Here is a 15,030-nt window from a genome sequence, read left to right as displayed (position 1 = left end):
AGTTTCCATACAAGAAGTGAAGAGATTAACTATTTGACATGTCGTCTTTCATAAATATATTGGGTCCAAATGGCAAATAAACAATAGTAAAATTAACCATCATGGTTTCAATTGTGAAAGTTTCTTAAAATTAATTGCCCTAGGCACATGAAAGTAATAACTTGTTAAATTTTCTTCCATGGCAAGTGGGAAAATCACTTGCGTCAATCAGTCATTCTATCAGGGCCCTTCTAAGTATACTGTCAATCAGTCAATCCTTCAGGGCCCTTCTAAGTATACTGTCAATCCATCAGGGCCCTTCTAAGTATACTGTCAATCCATCAGGACCCTTCTAAGTATACTGTCAATCAGTCAATCCATCGGGGCCCTTCTAAGTATACTGTCAATCCATCAGGGCCCTTCTAAGTATACTGTCAATCAGTCAATCCATCGGGGCCTTCTAAGTATACTGTCAATCCATCAGGGCCCTTCTAAGTATACTGTCAATCAGTCAATCCATTGGGGCCCTTCTAAGTATACTGTCAATCAGTCAATCCATCGGGGCCCTTCTAAGTATACTGTCAATCAGTCAATCCATCAGGGCCCTTCTAAGTATACTGTCAATCAGTCAATCCATCAGGGCCCTTCTAAGTATACTGTCAATCCATCAGGGCCCTTCTTTTTAATGTACTTGGTTCTGGAATGGCTTGATGACTGGCTTACTCTGAATCCAAGTGTTGAATGTTTAGCATATACTACTATCGCACAATCAACATATGCTTTATTAGAATATTCTTTTTATGTATCGATATTAGGGAAATATATTGGGGAAAAGTTCATACACTTTAGAATCAAGATCTAGGTTCTAATATTATATTTACATTTAGCTGGATTGTGAAACGACAAAAATTAATTTGAATGTCAAGCATGTTAAAGAATAAATAAATAAATTTGTGTGTGTGTAAACTACTTTCTCTAATACCTTTTCAAACCATAGAGCAGTGATGCCCAAAATATGGCCCGCGGGCCAAATCTGGCTCTCAGCGTGCTGTTATGCGGCCCGCTAAAACATTGGAACAAAATATAGAAAATCACACATTCGAAAATATATCAGTCAATATGTTAGGGCGCCAACTCATTTTTTTTTTCTTGTAAGATATAACATGTTTTATGTTTTAATTTTTAGACGACATGAATCTAGGCTACAGTTTTTTTTTTTAATCCTTTGAGATTCCGCTGCTGTGTTGAGCTAGCCATGTTTTTACTAGCCATGTCTTTATCTATTGTGTAGAACACAAGGTGTTGAGCTAGCCATGTCTTTATCTATTGTGTAGAATACAAGGTGTTGAGCTAGCCATGTCTTTATCTATTGTGTAGAACACAAGGTGTTGAGCTAGCCATGTCTTTATCTATTGTGTAGAACACAAGGTGTTGAGCTAGCCATGTCTTTACCTATTGTGTAGAACACAAGGTGTTGAGCTAGCCATGTCTTTATTGTGTAGAACACAAGTTGTTGAGCTAGCCATGTCTTTATCTATTGTGTAGAACACAAGGTGTTGAGCTAGCCATGTCTTTACCTATTGTGTAGAACACAAGGTGTTGAGCTAGCCATGTCTTTATTGTGTAGAACACAAGTTGTTGAGCTAGCCATGTCTTTATCTATTGTGTAGAACACAAGTTGTTGAGCTAGCCATGTCTTTACCTATTGTGTAGAACACAAGGTGTTGAGCTAGCCATGTCTTTATTGTGTAGAACACAAGTTGTTGAGCTAGCCATGTCTTTATCTATTGTGTAGAACACAAGGTGTTGAGCTAGCCATGTCTTTACCTATTGTGTAGACCTTAAGGTGTTGAGCTAGCCATGTCTTTATCTATTGTGTAGAACACAAGGTGTTGAGCTAGCCATGTCTATATCTATTGTGTAGAACACAAGGTGTTGCGCTAGCCATGTCTTTATCTATTGTGTAGAACACAAGGTGTTGAGCTAGCCATGTCTTTATCTATTGTGTAGAACACAAGGTTTTGAGCTAGCCATGTCTATATCTATTGTGTAGAACACAAGGTGTTGAGCTAGCCATGTCTTTATCTATTGTGTAGACCTTAAGGTGTTGAGCTAGCCATGTCTTTATCTATTGTGTAGAACACAATGTGTTGAGCTAGCCATGTCTTTATCTATTGTGTAGAACACAAGGTGTTGAGCTAGCCATGTCTTTATCTATTGTGTAGAACACAAGGTGTTGAGCTAGCCATGTCTTTATCTATTGTGTAGAACACAAGGTGTTGAGCTAGCCATGTCTTTATCTATTGTGTAGAACACAAGGTGTTGAGCTAGCCATGTCTTTATCTATTGTGTAGAACACAAGGTGTTGAGCTAGCCATGTCTTTATCTATTGTGTAGAACACAAGGCATCATTTTGATCATGTTTTGGATCGTCTTTTGGTATGAGCACGAGAGGTCCTGTACCATTTACTAGGTCTGCGTTAATGAAATGGGAGATCCGAAGAAAGCAAGACTCTGAATGTAAAACTTCGAAGAAAAGTTTGGACTGATTTTGATTTTTTAAATTTGGAACTTGATTTGTAAAGCTGTTTTTAAAGAACATAATTTAAAACGACATATTGAAATCAAACACATTAACCAATATGGCGCCTTTTTTGAACTGCGAAAAAAAATGGCTAAGTCAACAAAGATTGTAGGATTGACGAGAGTAGTGTTATTAGAGCATGGAATAGGCTGCGTGAGCCAGCCAGGAAAATGCAGAAATTAAGTCATTGGTTAACATGCATGACTAGGTACATGACGCGTAGGACGTAATCATCTTTTTTGAAGTAACGTCCGTATTATATAAGATGGGACAAGGACATGAGTCGGCGGTAAGGGCAAGCTACAGAATTGCTCACATTTGAAGAACACCCAAATTACTGGGGAAAACATATGTTGACATAAGCACATTGGATGGCTGCCTGGTCGTGCGGTTTGCACGCTGGACTGTCGTTCAGATTTATCGATGGTCCCGGGTTCAAACCTTGCCCGCTCCCATCCCCCGTCGTCCTGCGGGAGGTTTGGACTAGGAAGTAATTATCTTCAACTCTGAAGGAACATCCGAAACATGTAAAACATTTTACAAATTTTTACATTCTAAACAAATCCTTCATGTATCAGGTGGAAAAGGGACGAAACCGATGTTACAAAATCGCCTACATCTAGATTCAGTGCTCCGACTTGGTATCTCATCAATGCGGCGGAATTTTAAGAAGTTGGTTTTGGAAAAGCTTCCAACATCCCATAATTAGTGTACGTTTTAAATCCACGTTGTCTTTTTAAATATAAAACTGCTTTAAAGTTTATTTTATATTTTGGTATCTTTTTATTGATTTGGCCTGCGTCACGAGTACCGTATCAGAAATTAAAGTGGCCCGCATAGCGAATTAGGTTGGGCATCACTGCCATACATAAATATATGGACTTATAAGTGTTTTATAATTACTTCTGTAGTTTAAGAAGATTGTCACTTGTGTTGTTGGCTTATTCTTTGCTCGTATGGTTCTCAATTAATTGAATGTTGCATGATAAGTTGTTGTTTTTTATGCTTGATTCAACTGCTTTTAAATTTCTTTGTTTGGACAGAAGTTGTTGGAACTATTCACAGAAAGTTCTCGTTTTTTTTGTATTTTTTTTTTTACATTTGTGTACTAAGTCTATAAATGATCAATTTCGTATGTGTATGCACCTTCTTTTCTGAGAGAAAAGTATCAAAAGAAATGTAGCAATTAAAATGACCAAAAGCTCATGGGCATCTTCTTCCTCGTTCACATTGTTATGTTGGAGCGTTCAGGCGACTAGAGTAATCTATGAGATGAACTGCGCAGTGGTTTCCAAATCAGGGAGCTCTCCATATAGTTTTCTTTCTATTGGGGTGTTTTGGAGCCAGTGTTTTGTACGGGCCTCTTGGTAAAGAGAGCAGTTTTGGAGGACGTGGTCGGCATTCTCTGGTGATACTCCACATGGGCAGATTTCACTGGTTCCAATTTTGAGCTTCCGGTACAGATGTTGTCGCATTCTGTTGTGTCCAGTCCTGAGTCTAAAGATTAGACGTTGATCTTGTCGGGATAGCTTAGGCCTATAATTGGAATAATCTTTCTTGTGATTGGGATGAGAGCTTATCCATTTCTCATTTATTTCATTCACAATTAGTTTCTTCATTTATTGAGGAGCTCATTAGCTAAGATTGAACATTTTTATTTCTGCACGGATTCAGTAGAAAGGCTGTTGAACTGTGTTTATAATCATCAACTAATTGTTTACAATCAAATATTTCATCTCGATACATCATAAAAAGAAATATATTTAATACGGTACTTAAAAGCCTGTCACCTATCCCATATATAAAAATCTTTTCTAACTTTGTATTTTTTTGAAAATTATTTGTATGTATTAATTTTCATGTTTTAAACATCTGTTTAATAGGCGCGTGTCATAAGTTTAGTATTTAAATAAATATAGTGTACAGTATCAGATGTTTGTGTTATCTGTTACATTGTGTGTTATTTGGAGTGTTATCTTTTATAATGCATTCAATGTGCAATTATTAAACTCATACACGACAACAGCAAGTACGGTATGCAAAGTTGATTGGTTGATGCTATGTTATTGGTCATGATCAAATTATTATGCCACTCATTATAAAGATCTTGTAGAGATTATATATACAAATGAACAGAGTGAACACGCATCTCGCGGTGGAGCTTAGCATCTTTTCATCTTTTAAAAAAAACAGAACATATTAATATTAAAATTCAATAGCTAGATTGTATGTCATTAAACATCAGCAAAAAGCCGGACATTCAGACAATTTAGGCTAATGCAAGACTTACGGAGGACACGACCCTACATTATGCTTTCTGCTGAAAAATAGGTAAATACTTGTGAATATTTTTTTCTTTCAGAATAGAGAGAAACCCATTTCTTGCACCTGTCCTACTTCTCATTGCGTTTGTTGAAATCGAGGCAATGTTTTAATGGAGTTTGATGCTATCTGAAGGATTTATTACAATGTTTAATCTTCAACTCACCTTCACTCTACAAGTTTGTCTTTGACTCAAAAAACAAAGATTTACTGCTGCAGGGGTAAACGACTGTATAGAAAATACGAAATGCATGCATATATGTAACCGAGCCGGACCAAGTTAAAAAAAAGACAAACAATTAACACAAAATAGTCTTAACTCTTTCTCTCCGTAATTATTTTTCCACGTTTTGAAGGAATTCTTCATTTGCTCATTACTATTTCACTCCCCTGTTATGATTGGGCTTCAGTAGCTTTGTTGTTTGTTATCAGAAAATGTTGTATTTGGTAAAGAATTAAAGCGAAATGCATGCTCTTTTTATATAATTCGAAGTCAAGTTTAAAAAATGAAACACTAATTTAATTTGATGAGGTCATAATCAACGACAAACAAACGTCGATTAGGAGAGAAGTGTTAAGTTAACTTCTCTGTCCGATGTTGTTCGCTATCGAGGCAAAAATGAAATAAAGCAACGCTGGTGTAAAAGCGCGGGAAATCGGAAGGGGGGCGGTGATGTCAGGCAAAGATGAATTGGAAAAGGGGGGTAATGCTAGTGCCCATCGCATATTAAATAAAAGTGTGCTGGTTGTTGATCCCGTTAGGTTGTAGGGTGCCTGACATGTAAATAAGTTTGTTTTCGATCTGCAGACGGGTGTTTTTTGTCATTGCATTGTTGTATAGCAGCGACGAGGAGGTCAGTGGTACCCCTATGATGTGTGTTATTAAAATGGATAGAGACGGGAAGACATTAAAGAATAGACAGGTATTGTCATTGAATGAAATTCAATCCGAGGCTACGGACATAGAGGAATGGAGAAAGACGGTAGACAGATCTTGTGTGGTGCCCCTACGGTTCAACAGACTAAAGGATAGGAAAGGTGAGAGGGACAATAAAAAACAGCATTTATAGGCCTTTGTCTGGAGGGGCCGATGTTATTTCGAGTGTTGTGCCTTTATATTTAATCTAGACAACAGATCTAGATAATTAATTTAGATCTAGAGGTGTCTTATTTTGTTGGCTCATCAAGATTATGTGTAAAATAGATTTTTCATTTTCAACGGATGTCTCCCTGGTCGTGTGGTATCCGCAAAGTGTAATATTGACTGTCGTTCTATTGTCTTGATGGTCCAGGGTTCATACCCTGCCCGAAGCTTTTCCCCGTCGTCATGAGGGAGGTTTCATTGGCTGATATCAGCAACCATTTTCTAATCAGGTTTTGCAGACTCCCGGGTACGCTGTTCTGCCTCATCGTGGCACCCGGGTGGAAACGGCTACTTGAGGGGGTAGCTAGGCTAAATGAATGGCGAAACATAACTCCCGTGGGGATGCCCACGGGTAGACGAGAGTCATCCTCTTGCACGGGCGGGGTTGTAAAAAAGTCCCCACACACCTGTCACACATCCATGCGCTGTTCCTCAAGGGATTGTTACATAAATGGCGAGTCCCCCACGGTTAGCTTGGTATAACGAAGGAAAATGGCGGAGGCTCCCGGTGTCCTCGGCCTTCGGCCATGTGCAGCCAAGCATGCGTCGGGGGGCCAAAGGCATTGGAAACAGCAATGCTTTACACAGGCATTGACTCGGGTCTCTCTCAAACAGAACTGTGTTCTCACAGGTTTTTTTTTTTTTTTTACTGTTTGGCGTCCAAACAGGTCTTCAGACGATCAAACGGTTTTGCAGACTTGTAGTGTAAGCAGTGCTTTTTATTTGCAAAAAAAAAAAAAAAAAAGTGCTGGTAGCCTACTCAGTGATGGATTGCCTAACTTTTAACTACTAATAAATTAATAATAATAATAAGGCTAGTCTTCAAGTCCGAAGATCAGTGAGGTATGCAGTATTTCCCGTGGCTGCGCAGTCCCAGCTGTGACCTGCATATTTTACCACATCCAGGGCAAGCATAACCATTGTCCGTAGGTGGTCGATTTAGATTTTCTTTTCGCCGTCTGCGTTTGTCCTCGGCAGCAGATTTTCTTTTGATCTCAAATGTGTATCCCGCGGCCTTCGTGAGTGACCTCCAGCTGTCTCGTTCTGAGGCCGCATGCAACCAGGTGCTCTCTTCTATGTCAGCCAAGGAAAGTTGACGCCTAAGCTGGTCTTTGAAGCGTTTCCGTGGGGCGCCTCTGTTACGTCGACCACCTTTTAGCTCACAAAAAAAGACTGCCTTTGGCATACGTTCGTCTCCCATACGGGATACGTGAAATGCCCAGCGTAGTTGTCGGACCATAAGAAGTCCTATACTGTCCATACCGGCGTTCGCAAGGACATCGCTGTTTGTAGTGCGGTCCTGCCACCGTATGTGCATGATGGAGCGCAAGCATCTTTGGTGAAAGCGCTCAAGAAGTCTTAGTTGTTTTTTATATAGTGTCCATGTCTCAGAGCCATATAGAAGGGTTGATTTTTGTAGGCAGGCGGAGCGATTTGTTCTTCCATACTCTCCCCTGAAGGCGTCCAAAAGCGCTACTAGCCCTGGCCAGGCGGTTATCAACTTCCCTTGAAAGTGAGGCGTCGTTTGACACTATGCTACCTAGATATGTGAAGTGGTCTACCACGTTAAGGGGCTGTCCATTTACTGTGATCCTTGTGGCTGAGTATGTTTCATTGGGTGACTTCTGGAACATGACTTCTGTTTTCCCGAGGTTTATAGATAGACCGAAAGCGGCGGCAGCGTATGCAAATTCGTTTACCGCGTTCTGGAGGTCATGTTCATTGTGAGCTAGCAGGGCGCAATCATCGGCATAGAGAAGCTCCGTTATAAAACTCAACAAAACGTACGAAAGCAGTTCGCTAGCATACCGTACTGATAGAACAGCTGCCAACTTATTGTCTCCAAAACCAGAGTCCCAATCATCGTATCATCAAACATTTTTGGCTAGATCTAGAGATCTAGACTCTATGTTATATCTAGTAAAAGCCCTACTCCTATACATACTAATTACTAGTCTATACTGTAGTATACTGTATAATAGATCTTCTAGATTTAATCTACCGGTACATCTAATGAATATTCGGTAGATTCTAGATCTAACAATAAAAAATTTAGACCTAGCCTAGATCATAGATGTATATTTATATATATATATATTATTATTATTATATTATAATATTAATATTATAATATTTATAGATCTAGAATCTAGTTCTATAAATTAAATAGTTAAATTAGATAATCTAGAGCTACTCTAGTCCTCTACTTAAATCAGACTACTAGACTCTACTTCTCTAGTCCGTCTCTGACTCTACTAGATCTAGTATAAATAATAAATATAATAAAGTTTATAAAGTAATAAAGTAGTCTAACTAGTACTCTAAGTCTGACTAAGTCTAAGTTTAGTCAATATTGACAACAATAACTGTAGTGTACACTGTAACACTTGGACTTGAAATAAATACAGAGTGTAACAGAGTCTGAGTCTGAGAGTCTGTCAGTCAGAGTACAGTCATTACAGTAGTGAGTAGTGTATGATTTGTAGATCTATGAGTATGCCTGCTGTTGTGTTGTATCACTGGGTGCAAAGAAAATTTCTAGGCCCACACTGTCACTGCCCACAATATGAAATATAAAGTCTTTAACATTAATTTAAACAATGTGAATGTGAATCACTTAATACTTATTTTATAACCTGGTAGATCTAATGATTAATCTAGATTATTCTTTGAATTCTAAATCTTAATCTAGAACTTTTAAACAAAAGTAGCCTGTGATTAATACAAGAAGATCTATAAAGGTCTGTAGTGGCTAGAAATGTTAAAGTAAACGGCAAGTTATTGTTTTTCTTAACTTGTTTTTGTAGAGTTAAAATGTCCAGAAAAAAACATTTTCAAACACATATATTCTACTATATATTTAGTTTTATAGTATGCAATGGCATAACACATTTACTCTTTGTACATTTTGTTTAGAAATTTTTAAAAGCTAAATGTATTATTAAAATTTCCAAATTTTACAAATATGCCATTTTTGTCAACTTTATCTAAATTTGTGTAAAATTTAAATCATAGTTTTTCATTTTAATATCAAACTTTACTTTTTTTATTTTAAAAACTTACAACAGAAATATTTGATAAATTGGTGGAAATCTAGGCCTGTCAACCCAACCTCAGAACCTCCCATTATGACTGAAACAGAGCGAGATTCAACTCTTGAGCTGAACCATGCCTTAAAACATGTGAAGAAGGAAATAGAAGAAACAGATTTGTTGACACAACCATGTGAAGAACAAGGCTTCAAAGTGTCAATGATAAAAATTGAGAAGATAGATGATGAATCAGACTTGAATACACAAGAAACAGAAAACTATTACTATGAAAAATCTTCTACTGTAAACCCTGGGCATGAGGTAATGAAATCTTCACTAAAATATTATATGACACCAAACACTTCTAAATAGCATGAAACACTTGTAAATAGCACCAAACACTTCTAAATAGATCAAACACTTCTAAATAGCATCAAACACTTCTAAACAGCATCATACATGAAACAAAAAAAAAAAGAAAAAAAACTTTTTCCAGAAGTTGAAATTGACTACAGGACAATATTTTTACCATTTCAAATAAAGTACATTAGTTTTTATCACTTTTAGGACTTACTGGATCACCAGTTGGATAGATCTAATCTATTAAAAATATTATTAAAAAAAAAAACACGAACAACTTTTTTTTGTTAGAAATAAAAAAAAATATTTATATTTTTAGAAAATAACTTTACATGTACATATATGTTTATGCATACATTAGCGGTAAAGTGCAAAGTTTCGATCTATACTATAAATTTTCTGGAATTTTCTAGAAAATTAGGAAATGCTACTTTATTTCTTTCTTTGCCTAGAAATTGTATAGAATGTGTATTCTATTAAATGCTAGATTTCATTCTTTGCAGATAACTTGTATATTTTTGATGATAAATTGTGTTATTTCCTCTGCTATTAGTACATTTGTTAATGTTTTACAGGAAAATACTATAAAGAAAGAGATAGAAATGACTAATGTCACAGATAGCAATAGACTACAGTCCTTGCCTTCAGGACAACTAGCTGTGTCAGTGAAGGTAAACACCAGTCTTTCTCCTATACCTAACATTATGCCAAATTTTCAAATCCCCTTGTAAGACCTAAAGTTCAGAAGTGTCAGTAAGTCGGGTAAATATTGTTGTTTTAAAAAAGAGAGTAGCAGACATTTAAGTATGCTATCTGCATGTTTAGTACAAAAATGTTTATATTGATATGCAAGTAGAAGAACTGGCCAGTTTTTATTATCCAAATGTAGAAGAAACTTTTTTTTTTTTTTTAAATAACGGTAATTAGAATACAATGTATCTTTCATACATGCTTTTTTTTTTTTAGCAGTTCTACAACTTATTTGTCAGATCTCTCCATTCATTATGTCAACACTGTAACCATACGTTATTATATGTATTTGTACCAGTACTTCAATTCTGACTACCATATGTAACTGATGGCATCAGAATATATTTAATGATGCTATGTATATGAAGATATAAATGATGAGTCAGGATGCAGATTCGTGGACATATAACTTGTTTATTGACAAAAATATAATATAGGCAACGTTCTAGCTAATAAATATTCAATAAAAATGATTATCTAACAGAAAAATATTTCCAAGTGTCAATTCTCTGTTGATGCTAAATATCAATTAATTCTAATGACCTCAACTTAAATAACTGTGCTTCAACTTGGCTATACTTCCATTCACTTTTAACTGATTTGACTTTTTTTCTCTTTCTCTCTTAACACTCTTTGACTTGAGCACTCAAACACAAGTTCACATTACATGAAGTGAACATTGCTTACAAAATAGTGTAGTACATTTAATAATAAAAAGCTGAGGCTGCAGTAAAAAACAAAAAAAAAAAAAACATGATGAGGAAGACGATCAGAACTAGAGATGATCAATACAATGCCTTGTTGGAACTCTGCAGCATACCCAAAACCCTGAAAACCAATGACATAACAGAGATTAACATGCATGACTAGATTAACACATGAAACGCATAGGAAGTAATTATCTTGTTGTTTTTTTTGGAAGTAACATCTGTAATCTATAAGATAAGATAAGAATACCAGAAATAAAAAAAATTACATTTAGAGGAAATGTTTTGTACTATTCATGTATAAAATAAAATTACTTTAAAATTTGCAATATTCTGAAACCAAATATTTTTATTATAACTTAGCCCTAAAATGACATAATTCTTCATTAAAAACTAATCCTCATCCAATCTAGTTCTTTAGTAACCTTTGAAGTTTAAATGGTAGTTGTATATTGTTTTGTTTTCTTTTAGTTTACATAACGAGGCTTATTTACTTGTAGTGATGCTAGATAAACAATATGCTTCTATTAAAACAATGTTAGAATTTGTTATAGCTAATTATTTTTGTTTGCTTATCAGTCAAAAATTCTTTCTAATTGGATGGTCATAAACTTTAGCAAAATCAGTGATGACAGTATTAGTGACAAATATTTAATGACAACATTTAATCATGTATAACCATTTCTGTAAGATAATGGCAGATATATTTACGTCTTATTTTGTACATTTAAAAGTAATTGTATTTTTGATAACTAAAATGGCAAAGATTCATTTTATTAAATCTGTAAAGGTTTTGCAAAATCATCAAATGACTGTTTAAAAAAAATAATGTTGATCTTATTCCAGAGCTAAAAATTCCTGAGTTTCTTTTTCTATTTCATTTAAAATAAGACCTACCTAACTTTTTTAGATTAGTTTGTCATTTTAGCTCTCGTGTTTGTGTTTGTAATGTTATTACAGCTCCTTGAGCCTACATTTTGTTTGTTAACAGCACTTTATAAATAAAATTATTATTACCGGTATTATTATTATTATTACATACAATACTTTCAATGGTGAGGCTAATTTTATTTAAAAAATTATCATTTGTAATGAAAGAAATGTTTTACTGTTTACTCTGAAAATCTTAATATTATATTATAGCAAAAGTTTTATTAAACATTTTTTATTTTAAAACAGGTGGAGGTCATTAATGAAGAAAAGGAAATGACTTCAGAAATAAATGTACTCACTGATAATATACAAGATGGAATGGTTGAAGACTATTCTAAAGAAATTAATTTAGGTAAACAGATATGTGATGAAATTGAAAGAAAATGCCTCATAGGATTTTCTGAACCTAATCATCTACACCAGCTGATTTATACTGGTCCAAAATCATTTCAATGTCAAATCTGTCTTAAGGTATTTTCTGATCCTACTCAGTTAAAAAAACAACGGCGGATTAAAACGGAAAAAAAAAAATTTAAATGTCAAATTTGTCATAAAGAATTTACTAAACCTTCTTATTTGAAAGCTCACCAAGTTGTTCATACAGGTGAAAGACCTCATAAATGTCAAATATGTCAAAAAGGATTCACTCAAGCTTCACATTTAAGATCTCATCAAGTGGTTCATACTGGTGATAAACCATTTAAATGTCAAATATGTCTAAAAGGATTTTCTAACTCTTCACGCTTAAAATATCACCAAGTGGTTCATTCTAATGAAAAACCATTTAAATGTCAATTATGCCCAAGAGGATTTTCTCGATCTTCAGATTTCAAAGCTCATCTAGCGACTCATGGTGAACAGCCACATAAATGTCACATTTGTCATAAAGTATTCACCCAACCTTCACAATTAAAAAATCATCTAGTGGCTCATACTGGTGATAAACCATTTAAATGTCAAATATGTCTCAAAGAATTTTCTTATCCTTCTGGTCTGAGAAGTCACCAAGTGGTCCATACTACTGAAAAGCCATTTAAATGTCAAACATGTCCAAGAGAATTTTCTCGTTCTGCAGATTACAAAGCGCACCTTTTGATTCATACTGGGAAAAAACCACATAAATGTCAAATATGTCAAAAAGCATTCACTCAAGCATCACATTTACGATCTCATCAATTTGTTCACACTAGCGATAAACCTTTTAAATGTCAAATATGTCTAAAAGGATTTTCTCACTCATCACGCTTAAAATATCACCTAGTGGTTCATACTACTGGAAAGCCATTTAAATGTCAAATATGTTTCAAAGAATTTGCTCTATCTTCACAATTAAAAGTTCACCAAGCTGTTCATACTAGTGAAAAAGCTTTTAAATGTCAATTATGTCCAAGAGAATTTCATCATTCTTCAAATTACAAATCTCACCTTTTGATTCATACTGGTGAAAAACCACATCAATGTCAAATTTGTAAAAAAAGATTCACACAGGCTGCACATTTAAGATCTCATCAACTTGTTCATTCTGGCAAAAAGACCCATTTGTCAATGTAATGGCTCACCAAGTTAGTCATACTAGTGAAAACTCTTAATTTAATGTCATATAAGTCTTCAAGAATTTTCAATATCTTCATATTTAAAAAAAACACTAACTGATTTATACTGGTAAAAGAAACATTGCAATGCAAAAATATTTTTTTCCAAACTTATGGTTGAATCAATCTTTTGGTTAATACTAGTTAAAAAACTGAATGTCACATGTCTGAAACAATTTTTTAATCTTTCTTATTTAAAAAACAAAAAAACCCAGCTTAATTAATACTTCTAAAAAAAAAGTTAATTGTTTTCTCGCTGTCCATAGCTCTCTTGGTTACTGTCGGTGTCTCCAACTAGTGCGGTCTAGTGCTATGTCTTCCCAATGGCTAGTATCGATGTTCACTGATTTTAAATCCCGTTTTATCACATCTACGTAATGGAGGGGGGGGGGGGGGTCCAGTTTTCTTGAGCCAGACAGAAGTGCCTGCATGAATGATTTTTGGGATACGATTGTCCTCCATCCGGTGAACATGTCCTAGTCAGCGCAGGCAGGGTTTCCCGATGACTGTAAAGATGCTGAGAAGGCCCATTCTAAGCACTAAGTCATTAACAAATGGTGTTTTTTTTATGTACTGGGCACCTATGTTTCTGACAGAAAAAAATCAAAGAAATGTAGCAATTAAATGACCAAAAGTTCATTAGCTAACAATGAAAATTTTTATTTATGCACTGTTTCTTTAGGTAGTCAAAGTTGGCTTGTTGGTTGACCTTGTGCTTATATTCATCAACTAATTGTTTATTCATGTAATTGTGCAAAAATAAACACAACTTTTTCATAAAATAAAAAATATTAATCTCTTTACAATTTAAAAAGAAATATATTCAGTACTTTAAAATTCTGTCCTATATATATAGCCTATACATCTTATCTAAGTTTGTATTTCATTTTGTATTTTAAATTATTTGATTGTAGGCCTAATAGTGCTCTTTTTTTTTTTTGTTTTTTTGGAACATCTGTTTAATAGGCTCGTGCCATAAAAACTTTAGAAAAGTTTTGTATTTCAATAAAATTAGTGTAATGGTATATCAGATATGTGTGTTATGTTAAATGGTGTTTTATATTTTATAATGTAGGCCTGCCGTTGTTATAAGCTATAAGCAGCCAAATCTAGCAATTTAACATTTGGGTAAAAAAAAAATGTGTAGCCATAACGGAATTGGCTTCAGGTTAGATACGTTACACTCTAATGGGTACCTGACAATAGTTGGGGGGGGGGGGGGGTAAAAGCGGTTGGTCATCGTGCTGGTCACCTGACACCCAGCTTGTTAACCCTTGGCCATAGAAACAGATGACCTAAACATCTGCTCCATAGAACGCAAGCTCTAAAAGTGATTTTTTTTTAAAAAATTTTTTACTAACTAAATGTGTTAGATTCTACACCAGGGGTTCTCAACCTGTGGGTCGCGACCCCCTTGGGGGTCGATCGACGATTTGCCAGGGGTCGCATGAGACGATCCAAAATATGGATTGTTATTGACTACTCATCTATTGCTGTATGTGTGTGTGCGGGGAGAGGGGTCGCGGCAGAGTGGGGGATTGTAAAAAGGGGTCGCCGAGCATAAAAGGTTGAGAACCGCTGTTCTACACCAAGGGTGGGTAAATTATGGGCCGCGAATAGCCAGTTG

At 35.3% G+C, this 15,030-nt stretch overlaps 1 protein-coding gene across 5 annotated transcripts; it reads left to right on the top strand.

Moving 5' to 3' along the window:
• The first annotated feature begins 7,525 nt into the window (after nt 1-7,525).
• On the top strand, nt 7,526-14,435 carry LOC106052068 (zinc finger protein 234-like). Of its 5 annotated transcripts, none has more exons than XM_056040399.1 (4): nt 7,526-7,949; nt 9,098-9,382; nt 9,997-10,092; nt 12,058-14,435. In XM_056040399.1, the coding sequence occupies exons 1-4, from the start codon at nt 7,938-7,940 to the stop codon at nt 13,360-13,362; spliced, it is 1,698 nt and encodes a 565-aa protein (XP_055896374.1). In that variant the 5' UTR covers nt 7,526-7,937; the 3' UTR covers nt 13,363-14,435. The 5 variants fall into 5 exon arrangements, with proteins under 5 accessions (XP_055896374.1, XP_055896373.1, XP_055896376.1 ...); XM_056040398.1 differs by having other exon boundaries at nt 7,910-8,033; XM_056040401.1 differs by having other exon boundaries at nt 7,929-8,053.
• Nucleotides 14,436-15,030: the final 595 nt, after the last annotated feature.

This window comes from Biomphalaria glabrata, chromosome 9 (assembly GCF_947242115.1).
Source record: "Biomphalaria glabrata chromosome 9, xgBioGlab47.1, whole genome shotgun sequence".
Taxonomy (NCBI): Eukaryota; Metazoa; Mollusca; class Gastropoda; family Planorbidae; genus Biomphalaria; species Biomphalaria glabrata.
Note: the sequence above shows the minus strand (reverse complement) of the source record. Positions and strands in the feature narration are given on the sequence as shown.